Source organism: Microcebus murinus, chromosome 3 (genome assembly GCF_040939455.1).
Source record: "Microcebus murinus isolate Inina chromosome 3, M.murinus_Inina_mat1.0, whole genome shotgun sequence".
In the NCBI taxonomy this organism is placed as follows: Eukaryota; Metazoa; Chordata; class Mammalia; order Primates; family Cheirogaleidae; genus Microcebus; species Microcebus murinus.
This window is the reverse complement of record NC_134106.1, coordinates 35294195-35322119: the sequence shown is the minus strand read 5'-3', so window position 1 is coordinate 35322119 and position 27925 is coordinate 35294195. Positions and strand designations below refer to the sequence as shown.

Here is a 27925-nt window from a genome sequence, read left to right as displayed (position 1 = left end):
TTTGTCCAGCCATCTTGGGCTAAGGTTAGGGTGCTTTGAATGCCACAATGAGAAATTTGTTCTTAATATGGCAATAGAGAGTTACCATAGGTTCTAGAATATTTTAAAGCTAAAAAAATAATTTTTTTAAGTGGAAATAAAAACTTACCTTTGTAACCCTTACCCCCAAATATATAGTAGGGTTAAAAAAAGAGGGTAAATTCTTTCTGTATCTTTGTGTAGTTTCTTAAATTGACTACCCAGTCCTTTGTGAACTAAAAGTCACTCACTGTAAATACTGAACCACTTGCTCTAAAGGTTAATGGGCTGAGAGTTTCAATTGTATTAAATCACTTAGAGAACTTGGCCTGTGATCAGTGGCCAACACCAAAATGAGACCCAGCCTGTTTACAACGGAATTCTCAGACCCATCTACTACCTGCAAGGAAAGGAGAAGACATGTTAAGGCCAGGTATTATGTTCACTCTCCTTAAAGCCATGTTCAGTGGCTGCCTGAATGTGCTCATCTCTTGGTTGGTTGTGGAGTCAGAACAGAAACATTGTGAGGGGTTGTATGATTGAGAGGAATGTGCAGCTCTTTGACTCAGTCTGCGAAAAGCTGCAGCCCTCAGCTCCTGCCTTGCATCCAGCATATCCCAGCCCAAGAACCCTGAGGGTAGATCAGGAATGCTTTTCTAGCTGTTCCATGAGGACACCAGTAGAACAGAGTGTGGCTCATTGATAGAGGGTCAGAGAGAAAACCCACAGACTGACTGGGAAGGAAGATTATGCCAAAATTTCAGACTAAATCTAGTGGTTATTTTTATTTGCTTAGGAAAGTTTTTGCTGTTTGTGTTAGGTCTCCCCCCCCTCCCACTTTTTAACATTCCATTTTATTTTAGATAAACACTGAAATTAATGATTCCTCTTTAAATCTCTAGGACTTCCAGTGTCTTTGTATGTGTGTTGCTATAAAGTCTTTTCCATGTTTTTCCCAGAGTCAAGAAAGAATTATTATTAAAGTATACTACTACATTTCAGTGCTCCAAAGAAAAATCTTCTTCCCAGCTGTCTAAAACATTTGGTTGGAATCTGAAAAATTTAGTTTCAAATTGTATTTGTTTTTGTCTAGGCAAAAAATGATGAAAGATCTAAATGAAATTTCAGATGAAATATAATTTTCATGCTTCATCTGTATGTTTTGATATCAGCAAGTAACCAGAGGTTAACATTCAGAAATCAAGCATCTTTTGGTAATTAAAAAATATCTGTAATTCTGAATAACTGAAGCACACTGTTGAGATAGCTTTTAAAAGTGACTACCACACTGTATACCTTTACTCCTCCCTGTTAGAAAATTCCCTTGCTTTATTTCCTATCACTAAAAGGAAAGGTATGAATGCAAGTAGCCATTGCCATTGCATCTGTGGCCCTGTGTCCTTGCCACGTTGTGGCTAAATGCTGCGCACAGTTCTTGCTTGGCAAGTGGAGGGATGTTCAGGTGATGGAAGCTGGTTCCCAGCACCTGGGAACTGCCATGGAATTGTCACAGCCTGGTGTTGTCAGCCTGAGTAAAGCATTGGTAACTTAGAGGCAGAGTGGAAGTAACTTCAAAAGGATGCATCTTCTAAGGCTTAGACTCTGTAGTTGGCCCTGTCCAAAATGATCACACCCTGTAGTTTTCAGAATATTCCATTGTGGCTTATTTATTTTTATTTTTTTCCTAGTTTTTATTTTTTCTTAGCGTTCGCTCTTTTTTTTTTTTTTTCGTTTTCCCCTTTGAAGAATAAATATTGTGGTTTACTGTTGTCAGCATTTCTTTATAAAAAGTTTTTAAAAGAGGTTTTAAAAATGTTGATTAGAATTAATTTGCAAAGAGCAATTACTGCTTCGAGCTGCCCAGTAGATACAGACATTTAAACTAAACATTCTACCTACAGTTACATATATATATATTTTTGTCCATCAGATCTGAAATGTGCAATTTTTAGCTTAGCTACTGTCTATAGCTCTTATTCTCCTTCACTACCCAAACCAAGGATTTAAAAAAATTAAATTTCAAAAATCCTGAACCTACTACTCTTCCAAGAAGTATATTTGAATAAAGAAATCCATGAGCTGAGCAGAGGGCAAGATTATAGTAAATGCAACTTGTAAGTGCTAGTGGTTTGAGTTTCAGGAAAAGGAGCAAGTAGTCCAGGTGGTGGTAGATCCTTTGATGAATTGAAAAGTGGTATAGGAAAGATAAGTAGAGAACTGGCAACCGTGATTGTCACTGAACTCAACCTGAGAATGTGGAAGAACAGCTTTAGGAAAGCCATATAACAAAAACATACTTAATAGTCATAAGGCATGCAGAAATTTCTACTTTTTCAAATTCACTGGGTAACAAACTTTTTAAAAAATAGTTTTTCTCTTTTATGCATGCACACATACCAACACATATACTTGTTTTCCTGCAGGTAAGATTCGAAACCAGGAACCATATGCAATAAAAAGGAAAAAGAAATCTTTGATGTGATATGTCACTGTAGTCGACAGAAAAATAGACTTGGCCCTAGACCTGGAGAATAAAGGCAGTGGGCCTCACAAAAACAAGTGAATGGCCCCAAAGAAACTCAAGCCTCCTCTCCTTTCCAACTCGTTTAGGAGGGAGGGAGAAGGGTAGGCCTTTGTGAGCACTGAGAGCTTGTTTGATACAGGCAGGGCTCCATTCGTTTTAGCCAGTTGTTGAGACAGAGAACACTAGGGAAAAACAGATTTTGTACATGTGCATAGAGGTTTGAAGTTTTCAAATTATTCCACCTACTGGATTCAATAATACTTATCATTGATTGATCACTGCCTGTCTGATAGGCATTCTTTTACATGTGATATATTATATAAGCTTCACAACAGCCCTGTGAAACAAATACTCTTTCCCATTTTATAGAAATGAAAATTTAGGAAGCTTCCTGACTTGTCTAAGGTCATACACTAGTAAGTGTTAGGACTTGGATTTACACTTAGGTCTGCTGGATTCCAGAGCATGTTCTTAACTCCTGCCCTGTGTGCTCTATGATTAAGAACTATGAAGACCTGTTTCTGCTCTCAAGCCCAGTCTAACAAACATGATGATGCCTGAGGGCTACTGTGGGAAAGGTAAATGAGATATATGGCCCACTCTGACAAAGCTAAATATGCAGTTGTGGTAGGCAGAGGGAAGGAAGTGATTGATTCTGATCAGAGGAGGTGCAGTAAGATTTCACAAAAAAGGGAATATCTTAGCAGAGTTCAGAGGATAAATAGGAGTTGCCCAGGGGTACAAGGGTAAAAGGACATCATTCTGGTGAGAAAGAACTGGAATGTGCAAAGGCAAAGGATGTAATAATAGTTAGCTTGGCAAAACAAATATAAAAAGATTTTTTGAAAATAGTATACCCTAAGAGGCCTCAGCCTACTGTATCTCACCCAGCCCTTCAGAGATACCCTGTAAGTTAGGGTTGTCTCAACTTCGGGTTGTCAGTAGATGACCATTTCCCAAGAGCAGGCAATCATGCTGTATGAAAAACTGACCATAATGGTATATCATTCTTGAGTAAGTTTGGTGAGAGGTTTGAGACTTGAGGGTGTGTGTTGGGGGGTGGGAGGATCAGCAAAGCCCAGCTCCCAAGATGCTAATGTCTTGAAAAAGTAGGGGCATCTAGAGCAAGTGGATGGTCTTTTTCATCATCAACAGAAGTTTGGGGGCCTCCGTTTTGTACATGGTACAGCCTAGGAGGGTCTGGAAATGGGGAGGCACTGGGGGATATTAACTGGGTTAGTGAGGAAGAATGGAAGGGAATATTATTAGCTGGATCCTGAAGCCATTTTGAGACTTTGAAGACTCTGGTTCCTGTGAAACGGGGGACTCACCCAAAGCTACTAGGCCTTAAAGTCCTCTCAGTTCAAAAATACCTCCCTCATGTTGCCTAATAATTTGCTCTTAACCACTCTGGCTTGTCAGATGTGAATAATGTATCACATACAAAGACTGGTCCTTAATAAATTCTCAGTAAATGTTAGCTGTTATCAGTGTTATCTTTATTGTTCTGCTTCATGGTCCGCAAGTTAGAGACTCATTGGTTCTATAAGTTGTTTATACCTCAGTGTGATTGGGTTGAATGTGTGGGAACATTTGGCTTTTCCAAGGCTCTGGGGATTTTGAGGTAACTATATTGTAAAGTCTTAAAAAGACTGAATTTTGCAGGTGGGCAAACCTTAATTAAAATGCAGGCTTTATGCTAGTTTTATGACCCAGGGTATTTTGGGAAACCCCACTTTCCTCATCTTAAAATAGGGATAATGACACTGACCTTGGAAGGAAGATTAATGAAATAAATAAATTAGTGCATCCAAAGCATATAGCCAGTCCTGGGCACATAGTAGTCACTTAATCAACCCTTAATAAATCCCTTCTTTTTGTCTGCATGCACTGAGGGGCAGTTTGGGTTCATGTAGGTAAACATGCAGGCTTGGGAAAGTACCTAGTTCTTGCCAGACCCAGGTGTTCTCTGTCTGACCCCACATAGGCACAGCCGGGCATGATCTCCTGGACCACCCACCCTCCTTTCTGGGTGTCCCAAGTATAACAGCTTGTGTTTACTTCTCATTGTCCTGAGAATCATTGGCTGATTTTTCTGTCTTCCCCACTAGACTGTAGGTTTCTTGTAGCCTATGAAATGACTTTTCTCTTTGATTCTTTGGTACTTAACCCATTGTGTGATTGTGCTAGGTACTCAGTAGATGTCCCTACAGATATGGGTGGCTGAGGCAATTTTGATGATGTCCAGCCACTTCCCTTTGAAACCTTTTAGGAAGACAAAAAGATTCTGAGAGAAACATAAGAGGGAAACTCCTGGAAAAAGTTCAGTCACCATTCTGTGGAAGGGAGTGAAGTCAGGGGATGATCTCAGCAGAATGGTCCTTTTTTTGTGTTCAGAATATTGCATTCTAAACTCTTGAGGGTTCCTGAAATGTTAAGTCTAAGGTATATTTCACCCTCATTTGAAGATCCTCTATCTCTTCCAGAAAGCCATTTCAGTTCTTCCTTCTGCTGCCCTGTTCTACACCTGTGTATGTCTCCATAGGTACCGCTGATTTGTGATCAGCAGGCTGTATATCCCCTCTAAGCTGGTGGTTCCCTATAAGCAGTGTTCTAGTTCACCATCGCTGTGTTACTTGAAGCAAAGCACACACCTGACAGCCACACTGTGTGGTCATGCGACGTGTGCAAACAAACAACTGAAGATTCTTGACCCGGGTCTGGGAAATACCGCCGCAAGGGTTTTGGATGCGCGTCATGAACGTCCTGAAATTGTATAGGAAATTGTGTGTATATGTTCATAAATCTATTCCTCCTGTGAAAGAGTCCATCGTTTACATTAGATTCTGAAATGTTTTCATGATCCTGAAAATGTTAAAAAGAAAAAAAATATCTAACAGCAAAAACTCACTCATTTAGAGATTTTCCACATACTTGTAAATTAAAGTTTGTGTTTTTATTAGCTGGGAGATATTTTTATGCTCCCCTGGTTTCCAGGTGTGAACTACAGGTTGGGGTAGCCAAGGAGCCCTGTCTCAGAGTTATGTATCACAGTCTGGCCTGCCACTTGCATATCCTGGAGGGTCCACTTAGCTTTTCTGAGCTTCATTTTATTTTTCATCTGTTAATTTAGATTTATAATGCCCTCTTGTCCTCTTGCCCTTTTGTCCAGTCACTTTATAAACTACTAAGGGCTGTTCAATTGCAGGATGCAAATATTACTGTTACAAGTGTGTGATTTCTCATGTCACACGGTGCTGAGCACACAGTAGGCGATCAATAAATATGTGATTAAAATGAACAAAGAGAGAGTTTATTGGGGTAGGAGGGCTAGAGGTTTAAAGACAGTGATATCTGCATGTTTTGCACATTCTATGTAGGACCTAATATTAAGGCCTAGAACACAGGGCCATTGAGGAAATGATTTTCAAGGAATATTAAAAGTCAAAATGACCTTCAACACTGTAAATTCAGTTGCTTCATTTTACAGAAGAAATTGAGACTTACAGAGACAGAGCCTATTCCACTTCTTTCAGAAGGGCTTGACTCTTCCTTTTTATTCTTAATGGAGGTTAAAATGACAACAACAAACCTCTTTGCCTTCATGTCATCAATTTGATCAATTTGTTGTCTTACCTTTTTAAAACAGCACAGAATTCATTGCATGGTCTTAATTCTCTTAGGGGCCACTTACAGGTCTGCAGTTCCTAAAAAATGCAGATACTATATTAGACACAGGCACAGTGTACTATTAATACAAAAACTTAGTATTTAAATGTTACTTAATTAAATATTACTTTAAAAATTGGCTTCTCTTTTTTTGGTCATTGTATTACTCTTCTGAGGAGAGGTTTTGTTTTGCTTTTTAACCTGGTTGTGTGCATTTGGAAAGTACCCTAACACAGGGTATCCAAAAGCAGAAAATTCTGGCACTTTTCCCACTTTCCATTCTTTCTTCTGTATGGATGCCAGATTCCTTTGGGAAATCATCATTTACAAAAAGTCGGGAGCAAAAGGAGGGGCATTCTTGAGTGTACAGTTACTGCTAATTGGAAACTAAACATCTGTAACTATGTCAGAGTTATTTGTATTTGAAAAGAAACATTTATATACAAGAGCCCTTTTGGTAACATAAAACACACTATAACACAAAGTGTGTGTGTTGGAGTGGTGGGGGATAGACAGCGGGAAGCTTCCAACAAATGACTGTGTTGTCCTGAGTGAGGTCATTTGCTAATTAAATCTCAAAACATTTTCAGAGTATTTTTTCTTTGTGAAATGAAGTTTTTCTCCCAGCCATCCCACCACAATCCTCCATAGACCAAAACAAACATTTTGCTGCATTGGCCAATTACATATTGAACATTTAATCATTTAAAAAGAATAAATGAGAAAAATGAGTGAGTTGTCAGAACCTAGTCCAAGATGAGTGGGAACTCTCTAGCTACCTACTGTAACCTTAGCCCTCAGTGCCTTCTCGTAGATGATGTGAAGGTTTCCCATCCCGAAGTCCTCTTAGGGGAAAGAAATGATGCAATGTTTTCACTTACCCTGTACCCTTTTCTCTCCGTACCTCCTCCTTCCCACCATCCCCATGAGGAAAGTCTGCTTAGGTCATTCTATTTGTACAGAAATTGTATCTGTATTTTTATTGTCATATTAAGATAAATTGTGGTGATACCTCTGGGGGGTGTTGGAAACATTTCAGAAACATTTTGGTTGTAGGGCTCTGTCTTTCTACCTACATAGCCTTAATGGCCCATATCTTACCAGAAATTCCTTCTTGGAGCACTGATTAATTTTAAAAAATGTCAAGAGGCCATCTCTTTCCCCTGCAAAGTCTACTGTCTTCTGATCTTCCCTGTCCTTATCTTGGCATCTAAGACATTTCTGTAAGTTGACTTACAGTTACTTACTTTTACTTACTCACTAAGTTACTTACTTACTTACTTACTTTTATAATTGGATGAAAGATCATGAAGCCTTGAGAGTTCTAGTCAAGAACTTATTTAAGCTAGGACTTGCCATATTGTACTTTGCTTCCAAACAATCAATCCTATATCTGTGAAGGCTTTCAAGTGCACAATTTCAACAAAATGGTTGTGGCCTCTCACATTCTGAGTGTTTACAAAATCAAGAGGCCCTTAGACGACCTACCTTTATAATGACCTTTGTACAATCTCAAAATACCACTTGTTCAGGACTTTCACTTATTTAAGAACTGGCTTTTATTCTAGCTCTTTGGGTGTGAGTCAGCCCAAAGGTAAGGATTTGGTGACTTGAATGTTCATTTCTTGTTCTCTTAAGTTCAGACAGTATAGTCTGCCATTTGTAGCATTCCCCACTGTGGCATGGCCAACTTCTCAGCCTTAACTTCCACTATTATTCATGAACCTTTACTTCAACCAGACACATCTAACCCATACCTTGAGTATTTCTACTCTTGCTTAATACCACCATCTCTGGTTGAAACATTTTCCTGGTTTCTATTATCCTACTTGAATTATGCTTGCTTTCCTGAGTTCCATCCTTACTCCTTTGACTTCTTATAGTCATAATGTCAAGGTCACTTGCTTATCATTTTCTTCATACTGTCTTTTACTTTTGATCATCTTTTCAAAAGCACTTCTCAGCTAGCCAACCATAGTATGGGCTCCTCAAAGACAATGGTGACTGTCTTGTTTTTCATGGCACTTATCACGGTGCTTTTGCTCATTGTAAGTGCCTAATAAACAGTTGATTGATGTTGAGGAGTAAGTCATTTTTTGCTGCTACCTGTTTATTGTCTTATTCCCAAAGCATATCTACATTTAATCCTTATAATAAAGAATTATACATCTTCCAGGTAGGGGCTGCGCATGGCTTCCAGTGCCCTGCGTTCGGCACACTTGAACCACAACCTTGTGGCTGCTGAGTAATTTGCTAAAATGACGAACACAAAGGGAAAGAGGAGAGGCACCCAATACATGTTCTGTAGGCCTTTTAGAAAACATGGAGTTGTTCCTTTGGCCACACACACGCGAATCTACAAGAAAGGTGATATTGTAGACATCAAGGGAATGGGGTAATGTTCAAAAAGGCATGCCCCACAAATGTTACCATGGCAAAACTGGAAGAGTCTACAATGTTACCCAGCATGCTGTTGGAATTGTAAATAAACAAGTTAAAGGCAAGATTCTTGCCAAGAGGATTGATGTGCATATTGAGCACATTAAGCACTCTAAGAGCCGAGATAGATTCCTGAAACGTGTGAAGGAAAATGATCAGAAAAAGAAGGAAGCCAAAGAGAAAGGTACCTGGGTTCAACTGAAGCAACAGCCTGCTCCACCCAGAGAAGTACACTTTGTGAGAACCAATGGAAAGCAGTCCGAGCTGCTGGAACCTATTCCCTATGAATTTATGGCATAATAGGTGTCCCACTTTGTGGGAAGCGACAGAAAGGAGCCTGAGGCGCTGGGACCTGTTCCCTATTAATTTGTGGCATAATAGGCATAGCACACTTGTGAGAAGCAAGGAAAGGACCTTGAGCTGCTGGAACCTATTCCCTATGAATTCATGGAATAGGAGACAAACCTAAGAAAAGCCACTGGACTCTAAAAAAAAAAAAGAATTATAGATGCTAATGATGTGTTTATTTTATTTTATTTTTATTTTTTTAGAGACAGAGTCTCACTCTGTCATCCAGGCTGGAGTGCAGTGGCAACATCATAGCTCACTGTAGCCTCAAACTCCTGGGCTTAAGAGATCCTCAAGCCTCAGTCTCCTGAGTAGCTGGTACTACAGGTGCATGCTAGCATACCTGGCTAATTTTTTTTTAATTTCTTTTGTAGAGATGGGGTCTCGTCTTGCCCAGGCTAGTCAAAAACTCCTGGGCTCAAGTGATCCTCCTGCCTCAGCTTCCCAAAGTTCTGAGATTACAGGCATTAGCCACCATGCCTGGCCCTAATGATGTTTTTAACCAAAGCAAAGTTACCTATAGAACTAATAATGCAAATACAAAAAACATCATTTAGAATAAGGGAACTATTAATATGAAAAATATCATTGGGAATAAGGAGCAGCTTCTCTTCTCCTGCCCTTGGATATTCCAGCCCAAGCTAGATAGAACATCACACAAATGTGGAGATGAGTATTGAATGGTCTTGTGTTTTTAATTTTTTTCCCCAGATGTGGTCGCTCACCTGTCTACCGCTCCCGTGAAATGGCAGCTCGTGCCTTGGTCTCATTTGTTATGGTAGACCACATTCCTAAAACCATCCAAGGTCTGTTGGCTACACTTCCCAACTGCACTGACCAGTGTTTCCGGCAAAACCATATTCATGGGACACTTCTCCAGGTAAGTAAAGTTACTTGTGTGACTTCTGTCAGATACCATAAGATGAACTTTGGTTTCTCATGTCCTATTACTAGGTGAAGATTTGATACACAGGCTTTTAAATTTATCTGAAGAACATTCTTCTACTGCTGAATGATCAGGTGTCTCCTAGGTGTGCTTTTTCGTCCCAAGCATGAATACAGTGCTAACTGTGATTCTGTCAGATTATCTTTTGCATTTAATCTTGTGCTTTCTACAATGTACTTTCCCATTTGGACTTACCTCTCTGAGCCGGCTAAAGTTTTGTCTTTCCCATCAAGTATGCCTTCAGAACATTCTGGATACTCCCTGTTCAGGGTGAAACTGTGAGTATTCCTTGAGAGAGAGATTAGCCCATGAGGCACAGGACGAATTACATATATCAGGGAAAGTTTTCCCTATAGCACAACACCATAGTACCTGGAAATCAAACCTTTCTGCCCTATTTTCTCTATGCTACTGAAAAAGCTTTTCATTTTGAATAAATATACAAGTTTGTTGTTTTTAACCTAACATTTCTCTAGAAAAGACTCAAATATAACAAGTGAGAAATAGACTTCTTATTGAAACTGCTCTACTTAAAGCCCAACTTGGGGAAAGGTAGTATTGGTGAGATCCTCTGTTCACGTGGCTGCTGTAGTTACTCACCTAGGGATGGGGTTTAAATGTCTGGTCATGTTCCTGGTTTATGAGCAGAGTTGAGAGATGGCCTTGAGATTCCAGTATGTATTAAGCCTGAGGTCTACACTGCTGACCAGGCAGTGTGTAGAGTAGTTAATGGGGTGGGACTCAGAAGCCAGACTGTCTGGGTATGAATGTCAGATTCACCCCCTACTACCTGTTTATCTGTATCTTCATTTTTGAAATGAGGATATTAGTAGCATATACCTCATAGGGATTTTGTGAAGACTAAATGAATTAATATATATGAAGCACTTAGAATAGTATCTAGTACATAACAAGATAAATAGATATTATTATTATCATAATTTTAATGAGCCTGTACTAAGATGAAAGCCAGTGTTTTTAGTAACTAATTCCCTCCAGTGAGAATGCAAGATAGACCTATCCCATTGTCTTTCCTTTCTTCCTTGTCCCTCCACTCCCTTGGTTGTTTTGTGTATTCAACAAGTATTTATTAAATGCCTGCTACATACTGCTGTCATAGTCAGAACAGTGATTGAGTCGGCCCTTGCCTTGAAGGAGCCAAGGATAAAAAAATGCCAGAAAATAGAGCGGTCACAGTGTAGTGTGCTAAGTGCTGGGTGAATACATAGTAGGACTACCTGACTTGTCTGGGGAAAATCATCCCATAGAGAGTGACATCTAAACAGAGACTGAAACAAGTGAGCCGAGTGAAGGGAGGGAGGGTCTGCCATGCAGAGTGAGCAGCATTGAGAAGGGCTTCTGGTGAGCAAGAAGGAGCCTGTCTGGGAACTGCAGGCTTGGGTGGGACTCAGGTTCTAGGTTGGCAGTTTGCAAACTGGTCTCAGAACCTCTTTACACTCTTAAAAAGTTATGGTGCGTCTCAAAGATCTTTTGCCTATTGATATTTAATTAGAAAATAAAACTGAGAAAATATTGAAACACAAAGAGCTCACAGACACATATTGCAGTAGTCATCAGAAGGATGACATCATCACGTGACTTGTAGCTTCTGGCAAACTACATTGTACATTCATGAGAGAATGAGAGTAAAAGAGGAAACTAACTTCTTAGCTTCACTTTGAAAATAATTTGATCTTGTGTACCTCCTGGGAAGATTGCACAGACCCCCAACGGTCCCAGACTGCACTTCGAGATGCTTTGGTCTGTGTTGCATACATCATGGGTCTTTGGTGGTTTCGTTTCGTTTCGTTTCGTTTCGTTTCGTTTCGTTTCGTTTCTTTTCTTTTCTTTTCTTTTCTTTTCTTTTCTTTTCTTTTCTTTTCTTTTCTTTTCTTTCTCTTCTTTTCTTTCTCTTCTTTTCTTTCTCTTTCTCTTTCTTTTTTTTTCTTTCTTTTTTTTCTTTCTTTCTTTTTGAGACAGAGTCTCACTCTGTTGCCTAGGATAAAGTGCCATGCCATCAGCCTAGCTCACAGTAACCTCAAACTCCTAAGCTCAAGCAATCCTTCATCCTCAGCCTCCCAAGTAGCTGGAACTACAGGCATGCGCCGCTCGGCTAATTTTTTCTATATCTTTTTAGTTGTCCAGCTAATTTCTTTACATTTTTAGTAGAGACAGGGGTCTCACTCTTGCTCAGGCTGGTCTCAAACTCCTGAGCTCAAATGATCTACCTGCTTTGGCATCCCAGAGTGCTAGGATTATAAACATGAGCCACCACGCCCAGCCTGGTGGTTTCTTTAATATAACTCTTAAGCATTCATTCTCCTTGGGTCCTCGCTGCATCCCTGTGATGAAGAGAGGGGCAGGGGTTATTATCTTTGTTTTAAAGATTGGCCATTGAGGCCCAAAGATCATCATTTGCTCACTCATTCACTTTAGATCTTTGATTGTGTCAGACTCTGCTGCTGCTTTTAAAGAGCAGGGCTGGCATTAATGGTAATGCAAGACAGGCTTTTCACAATGTAAACTGCAGCTAAGTTAGAAGGAAGGGCCAGATTGTGAAGGGGATCAGCCATCAGATTTTCTTTATTGAAGATCCACTGTTGGCTGAATTTGTCCGAGTAGTGTAGTTGGAGTTGCTTGCTGGGCTCTTGTACCAGTTGTACAAATAGGCCTGCCAGCCTAGTTTCCCACACACACCACTGGCAGGCCCAACTGGTTTTCATTAGTCTGCCCAGCAACAAAACACGGTCTTTTGCTCTGTCTCTAGGCTGCTTTTAATGTTCTCAAGTTTACTTTTTCTGCTAGCTAAAATGTGAAATCTTATGGATGGAAAGGTAAAAAAAAATCTATAATTCTGGGATTTTTGTGACTGTTGTTATTGTTCCTAAGTGTTGGTGAGGTGACACACTTGTTGGAAAAAAAACCCCAGCAACGTGGGTGTTGGATATTGTGTTCTTGTTTATCAGGCAGATTCCTGCCTTCATCAAGGTAGTTTACCTTGGTTGAACAAAGGAAGTCAAAGGCATGTGGAAAGTCTTTATGTCATGTCCATTCGGATGTCACATCTGTGTTGTCATAGTTCTGTTTCACCCTGTGGTTCTTTATGGGGAAAACATGAGGGTTTAAGTTGTGAGGGGGCTCTTTTTCTCTTTCCTTTCTACAGCTTATAGATTCCTTCTCCACATAAAGCCACCTTTGAAATCAGTAAAAGGCCTGCACCTGGAAAAGAAATGTGTTAGGAATTGAAAGGAATGGTAATCTCCTTGGGACCTTCAGAGCCAGCTAAGTAAATATAAAATTGTTATTTTTTTCAAAAGCAGGAAATCATTTTGTAATCAGAAAACAAATTCTTTCACAGAACATTTTCTTGAATTATGCATTTTGACTTCTTTGAAAATGTTTACATAAATATATCAAACCTTAGAGTATTTCTATAGTGCACCTTGAAAACAAGAAATATGCTGATTCTGAATTTTCTGGGACTAGGGAAGAAAAACTCAAATTATAGGACATGCAAAAAAAGAAAGAACATACGTGATTCCTTTCTTAATCATTTTAAAAACCAGAGGTTCATGTGTGCAGCATTGAAATGGTTGGAAGTAATGCACGTTAGAAAAGGTGAGATTATGCAGCATGTTCATAAAAGTCAGGGGTAAATGACATTAAATCTTAATAAAGGCTAGATAAGAGCCATGGACATTACCTCATTTGGGAACAACACTGGCAGGGCTGCCCTGTCTTTTAAGTAGAATTAACCTTCTGTTTTTGTTGCCAAAATTCTTCATGTTGGAGACTTAACATTATTACTAGGTTACTTATCACTCTTGAGAAATCATATTGGAGTTCAGAAAGTTCTCTTGTAAAGAAGAGGAATTTGGCCAACAGTCAGAAGGAAAGATTTATTCTGATTCTTACGTACTTACATTTGGTGTTTCAAAAGGAAATGTATACCATTTGAAGCAAGAGTTTAAATTTTGAATTTTTTCATTACCTGTCTATTTTGGTATTTATTTGATGATATAAACAAAAGGTGATCTCTGCTCTTTCTTTAATTAAGCTCTTTTATATCAATAAAGTGAGATAGATAGTTGAGGTAATCTAGCTTATGTTAAAGCAAAAACCTGCTTTTGCATTTAACTGAATATTCTAGGCAAAGATATTCCTTATTTTTCAATTAATCCAAATAATCACCCAGTTCCACACATCCCTTTGCTGATACAAATGTAATGTACACTTTTCATCTAATGCTGTTATTAAATTTTCTCAGTTTTTACTAGCATAATTTGTCAAGCACTCTGTTTAATTCTTTTATTTCCCTCACCAACCCAAATTTGGAGACTTGACTTCTGTGCTTTGAGAATTTTTAGTCAAAAGCATTCCACTTTTCTGGCTGTAGAGCTGAGTAGCAGCATTGCATACTTTGTTGATATGAAATATGAGCCAGGAATGGACATCAGATGGCCTTGGCCCACGCATTTGGAAAGTTTTCCATAAGAGAAATAAAATTAACATTTTGAGCACCTCCTGTGTTCAGTGTGAATTGCATATGTGATCGCATTAATACTCTTAGCAGCCCTACAGGGTTGCAAGATAGGTGCCATATTTTTGTGTGTCTGTCTGTCTCTCTAATGAGGAAATTAAGGTAAGCCTGAGTTACTTGTTTAAAGTCACAGAGATAGTCAGTGGTAGAGATACAATATTAAACTCCAAAGCCTGTGTTCCTTTTCTCTTTAGAATGTTCAGCCTCTCTGATAATTAATATGAATAATAACTTTTTATGGCTAGGGAAACCAAACTAAGAATCCATCTAAAGATAAATTTTATCATTCAATTGCTCTTCTTAAATTTTATTTGATGTATTACAACATTGGAAACAAAGTGAATCCATCTATATTACAGAGGTCGAGAGGAAGTCAGTGAAACCTGGTAAAAGATTTACTGTGACCTCCCCCTCCACTCGCCTCTCTGTCATTGTTTCTCTATAGCAGGGGTCCTCAAACTTTTTAAACAGGGGGCCAGTTCACTGTCCCTCAGACCGTTGGGGGGCTGTTGGAGAGTGCAGCGTACATTCCACACATGCACACTGTGGGCCCGGGAGGAGTCAGCTGCTAAGCAAGACAGGCGGCAGCGGGAAAAACACCTGGCCGGGCTGGATAAATGTCCTCGGCGGGCCACATGTGGCCCACAGTCTGTAGTTTGAGGAAGCCTGCCCTATAGTCTTTCATTTAATGCTCCTAGCCTGGAAACAAAGAATCCCCCCTATTGGGACCTAGGCTATAGCCAAGTCCACAGTAACTGTACCTTCTGTTATCCTTAAGGGTTTGACAAAACTCTCAAACTTGGGCAACCATAGCAATTATGGATCTTGGTCTGGGAACTGATGGGACTATGAGAAAGTGGTCATGATTGAATTTAACTCAGCAGACACTGTGGCTCGCTTTTATGTTTTAGGCACTAATACAAAGAGTTTGCCTTTAAGGCTCTTACCTGTCAGTGTGGGCTCTGTGTTTGTTGTAGAGTCAGGATCTTTGTGTGGGTGGGAACAGTAGTGCTAGGCTCAGAGGGACAGCATGAAGACTAAAATAGTCTCATTCTTTTGATGTGCCCTAAAAAAAAAAAAAAAAAGACTAAAATAGAGGTAGATCTTGGTATTACCTGTGTGGAAAGAAAAGCAGAAAACCAGGGAAGAAGTAAAGGTAGGCCACTTTGGCTAGCTAGTTGTATAAAGGAATCTCTGTGCAAGAAGCAGAGATTGGACCAACCATCCTTCACTGTCTGCATCAGACAGAAGCAGTGGAAAGGAAACAAATGGAAAATCAGAGATAGAGGTAGCCTTCAGCGTAAACTCAATTAGAGTTTCTTAAAAAACTAATATGAATAGACACTTATAGAAAAGATACGTATTTTTTCATTCGATACTTCAAAACTTGTGATTAAATATAATTAAAAAAATTATTTCCATGTTTTAAAAATGTAACCAGATAAGATAATGCCTTATGCTTTAAGAATTTTCATTTCTTTTTCATATTTCTTAAAAGTGTACAGTTGTGAAATGTAAAGTAAAATGCTCAAGCTATCCAGAAAGGAAACATTACTAGGCCGGGCGAGGTGGCTCACACCTGTAATCCTAGCACTCTGGGAGGCCGAGGCAGGCGGATTGCTCAAGGTCAGGAGTTAGAAACCAGCCTTAGCGAGACCCCGTCTCTACTAAAAATATAAATTAATTGACCAACTAAAAATATATATACAAAAAAAATTAGCCGGGCATGGTGGCACATGCCTGTAATCCCAGCTACTCGGGAGGCTGAGGCAGGAGGATCACTTGAGCCTTGGAGTTGCTACAGCACTCACTCTAGCCTGGGCAACAAAGTGAGACTCTATCTCAAAAAAAAAGAAAGGGAACATTACTTGATAGATTCCATTTCACAACATAAGATATTGGCCTATCTCCGTTGCTGTTTATTTTATTCCCAGAAAATACAGTTTCAGAATGAAAACTCAAAATCAAGAACAAGAAACTATGTTCATGTTGTAAGTTATAAATAGATTGCTGGTCAGTGTGCTTTTTTTTTCTGAAGTGAGTCATAATTTTTAAAAAATGCTCATACTTGTAACTAGTGGCTTGATTCACTCTTTTAGAGGACTTGTGTTAGTGTGAAAAGTAGAAAGATCCAAGTTGCTAGGAAGTCTCCAGTCCAAGAAGGGTTAAGGAGAGTTTCTCCAATGGCGTGACTATAGATGTGCCAAGATATTTATTGATTCCTTTAGCTCTCAGGGAATCTGAGTGTGGCCTGGGGGGCTGGAGATTCCAGGCAGTCACCTACAGCTGGGAGCAGCAGCATCTATTTTATCCCAGAGTGCCAAAGAAAGATTATTTTCTATGTGTGCCTTGACGTGAAAAGGATTGGGAAGCACTGGGCTCTTAAAAAAAAAATTAAAGAAAGAACTAAACCTTGTTAAATCTTACCTTTTGGCAATATATTCCTTTCTGGATATAAGCCCAGAAAAGTCATTTTTAATTAAAATGCTACTTTTGAAGATGAATTAATCCCTTCCTTATAAACATCCAAAAGCTTTCATTTGATATGTATTACTTAGGGAGCTTTCTCTGGGTATTGGAGACAGCTTTTAGATGCCAGGTTCCAGAGCATTGACTGGAGTACGCTGTCATTGTTCCCCAGACAATGTGCTACTGCTGTTTTATAATGCTCTGAACTCATAGTATCAGTCAGGGCCATGTGAAACTTAAAGATTTTGTTAGTTTATGTGTCCCTAAGCTTTTATTACTGTTTAGGGTTAGAGTAAGGGGAGTAATGGTGAAAAGAGGAGAATACATGTATATATTTTTTTCAGTTATCAAGTGTGTGTGTATATATATACATATGTATATGTATGTATGTATTGGAATATATTTGTATTCCAGTTATTGAGAACCTCTGGAGAATGGGTGTTATTCCCATGCTACTGATGAGAAAACTGAGAATGAGAGGGATTATGAGATTTCACTAAAGTTATACAAGGACAAACAGTAAAAAGTGGAGCTGGGATTCAAACCTAGGATTGTTAGAAGCTTTTGAGCTTGTGCAGCTAGCCACTATACTAAACTGTTTTTCTAGATGAGGAACAGAATATTCTCAGGGGAGAGTGACTCTCTCTAGAGCCTTCAAGGTGTGGGGTAAAATGGAAGTTGACATCATCTATTTATTCATTCATTCCACAACTGTTAATTGAGCACCCACTATGTGCCATGCACTGTTCTGGGAACTGGGAACGTATCAGCAAACAAAAGAGACAGATTCTTGCTCTTGGAGATGCTGCTCTCGGTACATTTACATTCTGGCAGCGAGAAGACATAATAATAAAGGATAGTACAATAAAACTTACTGGAACTTATTATAGTAAATATAACAGATAAATTATATAGTTAGGAGAAGAGGGCAGGTGACAGTATTAAGTGAAATGTCAGAATAGTCATCGTTGAAAAGATAATGTTTGAGCAAATTCCATCAAAAGACATGGGAAATTTTTTAATTTTTTTAATAAAGGGTAGACATCTTTTCTTCTGAAAGTGTGCTGGCTATGGACATCTACAAGCAGGTATGCCACGTGTATTTCTGAGACTATCTTTGCCCATAGAGAAGTGCCAGTAGAGTGGGCAATAGTGGATAAACAAGGCCAGGAAGGATGCCATTACTTTAAGAACTTAAGAACTCTCTAAAGTGAGGTCCCAGTGCTATTCATGCCAGGATTACTGGGGACTCGAGGATTATTGAAGTCCTCTTCCTTTGGAATCACAGTGAGTCAGGTCAGTCTGCTGTGGTTCTAAAGAGCTTAGGCAAGGAGCAAAGTGCACATCACACCATCTCTTCTGCTTTCCAAGATGGCCTTTACCTTAACTCTCTGGACCTGGGCCTTAGAGATGTAGAGTACATGTGGAAAATGTTTATTCTTCTGTTTAGCAAATATTAAGAGTTTATTAAGTGAATCATACTGTGCCAGGTGCCATGGAGGATACAAAGGAAAGTTAATTTATAACATATTCTCTGCCCTCAGGATGCTTATGAGCTGTTGTGGAAAATAAACTATCGACATGGCAGACAATTACACAGAAATACATGGCTGCATGTGACGTGTGCCAAGCAAATGGCTAAGATCACACACCTCAGAGGCGAGACCAGGGTGGGTTGGGGTGATTAGAGAAGGCTTCAGAGGAACACTGGGTCTTGGGATAAACCTTTAAACTAGTTTTCTGTTGTTGAGACATGGGAGTTGGTGTGAGCCAAGGCATAGCAGAGGGCATCAGAAAGTATATGCAGGAGACAGTGAGTAAACCAAAGTGTCGGGTCCAGGAGTGTGTCAGGGAGAGACAGGATGTATGATTGGCAGGGTGGGTGGGAGGTCAGCACATGAGAGACCACAGATGCTAAGCCAAGCAGTTCAGACTCTGTAGTAGGCCTGTGGCCTTCCTTCACAGTGGGGCGCGCAAGACAGTAACACATGTAGAAGAATATGTTAGCGAGGTACTTCTTTTCTCATCCTTTTAACTATCATTTTACATGTGATATATAATGTACATAGTACATTAACAGAGTAGCATGTAATTTCTAAATCAGTACATAAAAGCTGGGAGAATGTGCTCAAAGAGGCCACTTCACATAGAAGTAAGAACAGGCCCCGGAGCCAGCTTGTCTCTGTCTAGATCTCGTGCTGCTGCTTGCTGGCTGTGTTATTTTGGGGGAGTTACTTAATTTCTGTGCCTCTACTTCTTCCTTGGTAAATGGGAACATAAAATGACCTCATGGAGTGGTTATGGAGATTAAATGCGTTGATATGTGAGAAGTGCTTAGCGAGGTCTCTGGCAGATAGCTTAGTAAATGTTGGCTGCTATTAATATTATTAATTACTACTTGCTGCTGCCGCCACCACCACCATCACCACCACCACTGCTGACAGGGAGGGGTTCATGATCCAAAAGTGTGCAGATCACTGATGTAGATGATAAGTAAAAGATTTTGAGCTTTAAAATGCTGTGTTTTCAATAAAGTAAAGTACATTAAAATACTATTTTAAAATATGTGAAGAATCCTGTTGATATGTGAGTGTATGCTTACAAGGGAAACAAGTCAATTTTCAGCAATTTTGACTTTATATATTAGAATGCTTCACAAAGAGTTTCCTCTGGTCAGTCGCTGTGTTCTCTACCTTCCTGTAGATCATATTAAAGATTGTAAGTGCTGAAATTAGCTCAGATTTTTAAGAGCAGAGTTCTTGCCTATCAGGTTGTTATTCCTTGCACCTGTTTTGTTTTGAATTACATCCTGTCCCTCAAACCCCATCAGAAACTTGATGAATCGGGAAAGGAACACTCTCACACTGTCTCAGACAAAGGGCTCTTTTATTACTGGAAAGGGGAAATTTGAAGTTCATAAAGTGAAAGAAGATATAGAATCCTCCTAAGGAGACAGATTAATCTAGCACTTCTCTGAGTTCCTTTTTCATGTTGGAAGACGTGCTTTCCATCTCCCTCCCACCCATCCCGCTCTGATTGTTTGAGACTTTATATATGACTAAAGATAATTCTGAACATGTTTTTAAAATACAACAAAACATCACATTGTGTTTACACTATCAGGCTTCTGTCATTTTCTAGAATCCCTATATAATATTTGATGGTATGAAGTCCCATTGTGTGATGCAATTTGGTGATTCCCTATCCAATGAAAATAGTACTTATTATTTGTTGTTTGTTTTTAGCATATGCCAATCAAATAGACAAAAAGTAATACTTTATGTTATTGGGGTAGCATTTTTGAGATTACACAGTATATGTACTTATTTTATAGTTCTTGGATTTATTAACAACATTGATTTCACTTGGATTTATTTTACGGAACCCATTTTAGTTACTAAGGACTCAGTGGGCATTTAAGATCACTATGGTTGAGTATATCTAGATAATTTGGCAGCCAGATAATTCAGCAGGCACTCTAGAGGCCTAAAGTAAAATGCACCCATGGGCTTTAAGGAAAGTTTGAATAAATAATAAAACTCTTCCTATTTTAAACTGTATTATTGTTCATGACATTCTTATATTTCTCTGTACTATGTGTCTCTACTGCCTTTACCCTGTCCTTCTAAGGCAGGATTTCTCAACCTCAGCAGTATTGACATTCTTTTTTTGTGGGTGGCTGCCCTGTGCATTGTAGTGTGTTTGGTAGCACCCTCCCCTTTCATTTGTGACAACCAAAAATGTCTCTACACATTTCCACATGTCCCCTGGGGGGCAAAATCACCCTTGGTTGAGAACCTTTGTTCCATGGTACCTATAGGTTTTCCCCATCATTCTATGGGACAAGGTGTGATACAGTGATACAGCTCTTTTAAATACTGATGACCATGAATGAAGCCATTCCTGAACCAGGAACAAATAGTGGCTCAACAGACTACAGTGAGCTGTGCACAGAAATATAAGTGAATAAGAGAGAGAATGAAAAACTCACACTGGAAATCACAAAGAAAGCATTTTATCCTCTCCCCCTCTTCCTCTTTCCCTCCCTCCATCCCTCTCTCTCTCCTAGAAAAGTATTATATACATATAACAAGCCAGCTCACTTTTAAAATCCTAGCTTTTTATACTTTGCTTCATGTCCTTGTCCCAACCTGCCTTTGATCCACTTTCATAATGTATAGTTGAAACTTAATTCTGCTCTACCCAGACTCAGCATAATAAAATTTTAGGTTCTATTTACCTAGTGGAGCTTTGGAAAAATAACACATAATTAAAGTCTTCTCACTTCTTTAGTAGAGACACTGATAAATTGCTGGGTACAATTGCTGTCTATTTTATTGAGTCTCTTTTGGATGGGGGGCAAGAGGCTGTGTGGATAAATCTCTAAGAACAGAGGTTCTGCTGAAAATTTAACCCAGGACATCAGAATTTTTACTTTGAGTTAAACATAAAGCCTTCTCCAGATTCCCAGATTCAGACCTCAGAAAGAAAACTTAGTGGATAAATCTGAATAAGGGTGTTAAAAATATATGGTGAAGATGGTAATTAATATTGCTTTTTAAAAGGGTCTTAAATGTTGTATGTACCTCATATATGTAAATGTCTAAATTTGTCACTTGACTCTCAAAAATGTTACGGTATATAAAAAAATAAGACTTTTGCCTGTTTTGCCAAATAAGTGTAGATTTCTTCATCTTCCACTTTTTTTTCTTATTAATGCATGGGATGTGTTTTATATACTTGAATTGGTGGCACTCTGAAGCAGTTTTTAGGTATATACAGGTATCAGAGGTTTTAATTCTGGACCCACATTCATATCTAATAGGTAATCCTTTATTTTCGCTAGGATCTTGGTCATTTGCCTATTTGCGATACCTTCTTAATCTCTTTTAAAGTGAAATTTCCATTCCGTTTTTCATTAACTTCCTGAGAATCACATTTCTAAAAAGGGAACTAAAATTAATTGTTTGTAGTTACTTTTTATATCAAATGAATTTAATGGGTTTTTAAATTGTGACTTTGAAGAGTTTACAAATGCTAGAAAATTCCATCACCTTAGTTAATCTTCAAAGAGATCAGTATAATTAATATCTGACATGTGGTGTTTGACATTTTTTCCCTTATTCATTTCTTAAGCCTTTAAAATGTCTGGTTCTTATAGACAGTAAGACAGGTTTTACATATAAGTTTGAGTCCATTTTATAGCAAATAGACTTTATGCCTGTCCTTCTTAGATTACAAGATATACAGCAATTTTTATATCTAACATGTTTCTGAAATGCAGTTTCAGTTTCCTGCTTTATAATTGATCTTTTTCAAATATGTGAGGCATTTACTTATCCAGCTACCAAATTGGTCTTATACTGAAAAGAAGTATTTATTGATCAGGAGAAAAAATTTAAATAATTATCAGGTCTGATTTTTAGATATGTATTTAGAGAACAGAGATACAGGCCAGTAATTTATTAAAATTCGTGTGTGCATGCATGTGTACATTTAGGATTAAGGTGCTAGAAATTTGAGTTCATATTCTTTAAAGAAAAGTTTGAGAATGAATTAGAGATGTAATGTAATCCATGCCTACCACCCCAAAGGGTACTGAGGTGGTAGATTTCTGAAGAAAATCAGAAGTGCCCTCCAGCCCATAATCCCTAAGCAGCAGTGGGCTCTTTGCTCATGTACCCACCCATGCCCAAGATCTCTGTGACCTCATTAAAGAAGGGGGACCATATAGTTTGCAGATGTGTCTTCGGGATCCTCACTCTGTATATTCTGGATAAAAATGTGATTCACTTTGTTAATCTTCCCTTGCACTAGCTTTTCCTCCTTTATTGTTTCTCTAAACTTTTACTTTCTCCCTCCTGAAGGAAAACATAGAATGAGTAGAGATGCATAATTCTCAGTTGTATTGTCCATTTGAGAAGTTAAATCTTAGATATTACTGCATTGATCACAGTAAGCTTGATCATTTTAAAACTCACATAGAGGCTGGGCGAGGTGGCTCACTCCTGTAATCCTAGCTAGCACTCTGAGAGGCTGAGGCGGGAGGATTGCTCAAGTTCAAAACCAGCCTGAGCAAGAGCAAGACCCGTCTCTACTAAAAATAGAAAGAAATTAATTGGCCAACTAAAAATATATACAGAAAAAATTAGCTAGGCATGGTGGTGCATGCCTGTAGTCCCAGCTACTCGGGAGGCTGAGGCACTAGGATTGCTTGAGCCCAGGAGTTTGAGGTTGCTGTGAGCTAGGTTGATGCCATGGCACTCTAGCCTGGGCAACAGAGTGAGACTCTGACTCAAAAAAAAAAAAAAAAAAAAAAACCTCACATAGAGAAGGTGGGGATGGCCTGTGCCATAAAGTTCTGTGGGTTTGACAAATGCATAGCATCGTGTGTTCACCACTATAACATCATATACATTAGTTCCACACCCTAAAAAAGTTTCCTATACTTCCCCTCGTCAAATTCTCCCCTCTCCCCAAACCTCTGGCAACCACTGTTCTGTTTTTCATCCTGTTTTTACCTTTTCAAGAATGTCATATGAATAGAATCACATATATATCCTTTTCATTCTGCTTTCTTTTATTTAGCAAATGCATTTCATATTCACTGATACTGAATTCATTGTTTCTCTTTATTGCTGAATAGTATTTCATTTTATGGACGTACCACAGTTTGTTTACTCAATTCACCTATTGAAGGACATCCTTGTTGCTTCTACTTTAGGGCAATTATGAATAAAGGTGCTGTAAAAATTGGTGTGTAGGTTTTTATGTGGACATAAGTTTTCAAATCAGTTAAGTACCTAGCAGGTTGCTGGGTCATATGGTAAGTCCATGTTTAACTTTACAAGAAACTGTCCAACTATCTTCTAAAATGGTTGTACCTTTTTGCATTCCCATTAGCAATGAATGAGAGTTCCTGTTGTTCTGAGTCCTTGTCAGCACTTGGCATTATCAGTATCAGCTTTTTAGATTTTAGCAAGTGGAACAGTTTTTCATGGCTGCAAGCTTTTGTAGTGCTCTCAGGATCTAATACTCATGGGGCATTCTGCTTCATCTGTCACTCACTGCTATGCCTCTGAGTTCCTTCTTTATATCTGGCACTTAGAGATTTCCTTTCTTGCCTTTGAGCTTTGTACATTTAATACATTTTTTCCTTTTTAATAGAAATGGGGTCTCATTATGACATCCAGGTTGGAGTACAGTGGCTATTCACAGATGTGATCGTAGCATACTACAGCCTAGAACTCCTGGCCTTAAGTGATCCTCCTTCTTCAGCCTCCCTAGTAGCTGGAACCACAGGCATGTGCCACTACACCCAGCCTCCTTTTTAAAGAACTCTATAATGTTATATATATTTAAAGAGGAGGGAGAAACTTCAGATGTCACCTCAGTCAATCATTATTGACTGGATTTCCAAATCTCATGACTGTGAAAGAGTTATCTGGTTGATTCCCTTGCAGGTCTGTGGCACATATAAAAGCACATTAAATAACCAAGTAGGTGAGGACCATTACCCAAACTCTGTAAACATTTCCAAAGGCAAATTGTGAATTGTTTTTTAAACTCTTCTGTCAAGTAGTTCAGTAGAGTTGCTATATTTATGCTAACTCAGTGCTGCTGCCTTCTTTTCATGACATTGTGCCATTCCAAGAACTGTGTTCTGCCCAAGAAAAGATAGTTTTGAGACCAGACAAGGAAGGAGAGACCAGACTGGAAGAGGAGACCAGACTGGACAAGGAAGAGGAGACCAGCCAGATGAGGAAGAGGAGAGCAGATCAGACAAGGAAGAGGAGACCGGACCAGACAAGGAAGAGACCAGACCAGAAGAGGAAACCAGACTGGATGAGGAAGAGGAGACCAGACTGGGTGAGACCAGACAAGGAAGAGGAGATGTGACTAGACATGAAGAGGAGATGAGACCAGAAGAGGAGACCAGACCAGAACTGGAATAGGAGAAGTAACTGGAACTGAAAGAGGAGACAAGACTGGAGACCAGACCGGATGTGGGGATGTGGAAGAGGAGATGAGGGCCAGACGAGGAATAGGAGACCAGACCAGAAGAGGAAGGGAGTGCTAAGTTCTTAATATACAATACCTCATTCAAACCTCATGAACCATCCTATAAGATAGGTATTGTTCTTTTCCTTGTTTATAGATGAGGAAACTATGGCTCAGAGAAGTTATATAATCTGCCCAAGGTAACACCTTAACTCATGAAACTTATAATCAAAACCAGGCCTGACTTCAGAGTCTCTGCTCTTAGCCATTATGCAAGTCAGATACCTTGTTTCTACCTATATGGTTGTTCCCACAGCTTCCTGCAAAGGTGTCCTCAGGCTGGCCCTGGGGCTGAGCCATAGCTGCTGTCCTGGTGATTTCCAACCCCAGATTTTATTTTTAGTATGGATAGAAGGAGGGGCATAGTCTTGGGCTGGAGGGGAGAAATTGAGCTTCTTGTGCTGTTCTGTCTCTGGACAAAAGAGGGTGAACTCTTTTTTTTTTTTTTTTTGAGACAGAGTCTCACTTTGTTGCCCAGGCTAGAGTGATTGCCGTAGCATCAGCCTAGCTCACAGCAACCTCAGTCTCCTGGGCTCAAGTGATCCTCCTGCCTCAGCCTCCTGAGTAGCTGGGACTATAGGCATGCGCCATCATGCCTGGCTAATTTTTTCTATATATATATTAGTTGGCCAATTAGTTTCTTTCTATTTATAGTAGAGACGGGGTCTCACACTTGCTCAGGCTGGTTTTGAACTCCTGACCTCGAGGAATCCGCCTGCCTCAGCCTCCTAGAGTTCTAGGATTACAGGCGTGAGCCACCACACCCGGCAAACAGGGTGAACTCTTAACAGGCATCTCTTGCACTAGGCCTCACTTGCCCCATGGGTAACATGGGAAGAATAATCCTATTCCTGGTGCCTGCCAAAATTACTCTTTTTTGAGATCATATATGGAAGAAATTTGCATAAAGGATTAGCACTTATTAGACTATGTATAGATCTAGCCCCTAACCAAAGTTCCAGACTTAATTCCCAAAAGTTCCCAGCAAACTTGGAAAACCTCCTAAGGATCTTCACCTGCCTGCCTTTGTTCATGCCTTTCCATGTATCTGAAAGGCCTCTTCATCTGCACCTACCATAATCCTACCTATCCAAAAGGCCTAGTTCTTAGGCTTCCTCTTAGAAGGTGTTTGTGGACAGCTGTCCTTGTCGCGATCCATTTCTCCTACCTAATGTTTGGCTGTAAGCACTTAAGACAAGCATCACTCCTAGCCTTAACATATAATTACTGATGTATAGGACATCTCCTCTATGGAGAACATGTGTTGGTTTTTGTTTGCCTAATATCTTCTCCCCCTTTTAGTAACAGCAACTTGATTTTCCTCTGGTGGACAACCTTCTCTCACTTTTAATCCATATGATTTGGATGGGGTCAACCCCACTTCTAAATCCAGCAGTAGACATGTGACATAGACCTATTCAGAATTACTATAATGTGTTCAGTGAAGGGCAGGTGACTCAATTAAAAGCATAAGAATTATTCCTAGGACTTTTGCTAGGACCATTGGCATAAAAAGCTCTATGTTTGCTACAATTGTATGTAAACATGGAGCTGTGAGGGGCTTTCACATGGGAAAAAAAAAAGTCCTAACAATGAAGCCACCCAAAAGCAGGTTATAGAAAGAGACCTAATCTGGAGGATTGCATTGCTGGAAACCCTTGGATCTTAGATTCAGCTATTCCTGAAACTATTGATAGAAGTAACCTGCCTAGGACAAATAAATTCTGCCCACATTCTCTTTTTTTCCCCTTTAAGCTAGTTTGTGTTGGGTTTTTATAATGTAGAATTAAAAGATAGGAACACATCCTCAATTTGTTTATGAACTTTAAGGTGCCAAAGGCCTGATCTTTTTAACTTTACATCTCTTAGCATGGTATCTGGTAAAACAGAGGGTCCTCAAGGTGTGATGATTGATTCATTCAATCTCACTTTACCTGAGCACCTACAATGAGCTGAGATAAGCACTGGAACCACAAGGAATAATTAGACATAGTCCTTGCCCTCGAGGAGTTCTGAATTTAGTACAAGGAAGAGGTATGAAAATGAACACTTTATAATATAACTTGGGTGATCATAGAAATCTGAGCAAATTTTTGTGGGATTCCAGAGAGTTGGAGGTTTGGGGAGATGGGATGTGGGAAGAATTCTCAAAGGAGGTGACATCTTTTTTTTTTTTTTTTTTTTTTTTTTTTTATAAGTTACAGCCTCAATATTTTTTTTTTTTTTTATAAGTTAGGAGGTGACATCTGACTCAAGTTCTTAAAGAACAAATAGAAGTTCCTAGGCAGAGAAGTGGACATGGGAAAAAGGTACCCCAGGGATAAGATATTCCAGGTGGAAAGAACGAAATTACATATTATAATATAATATAATATAATTGTAATTATATTTATTATTATTATTTATATAATTGTAATTATATTATATTATATACTTATATTATAATTATAAAATTAGTAATAAAAGCACAAACAAAAAAAGATAGTTTTGAATCATAGAATTTTAAACCTATGTATAGGTGGCCTTTCAGCTGTAGACTCTACAAATGAGAAAACAGGCCCAAGGAGAGGAGACCTGAATTCCTGAAGGCTGAGGACTGTGCCTTCCTCACCACTTAAACTCCCAGTGTGTAACACTGGCTCTGACACACAGTAAGGGCTCCTGAAATGTTTGCTAAATGCAAAGTCACACAGATATTTAGGGGCCAGAACTTATAAATCTTAATTCCCTGGACAAGCTCTTTCTAGTACACACTACTTTCTAGTTGTCTCTCTTAATGTAGCAGATCTTCTTTCTCAGAGTAGTGATGGGCAGAGGTCAGCGTGCTGCGTGTGTCCAGATTGCCAGAGCCGCTGCAGAAGCCCTCTGGGTGTCAACAACTACTGACATCTGACTTCATTCGAGTCTGCTA

At 39.2% G+C, this 27925-nt stretch overlaps 1 protein-coding gene across 3 annotated transcripts in view; it reads left to right on the top strand.

Annotated features, from left to right (window-relative positions):
• The window catches only part of THADA (THADA armadillo repeat containing), a 325009-nt gene that overhangs the window by 169720 nt on the left and 127364 nt on the right, over positions 1 to 27925 (top strand). For all 3 annotated transcript variants that reach the window (XM_076000708.1, XM_076000709.1, XM_020288594.2), the window contains one exon: positions 9710 to 9878. In XM_076000708.1, the coding sequence (XP_075856823.1) occupies positions 9710 to 9878 (169 nt within the window). The remainder of the gene's footprint in view (positions 1 to 9709; positions 9879 to 27925) is intronic.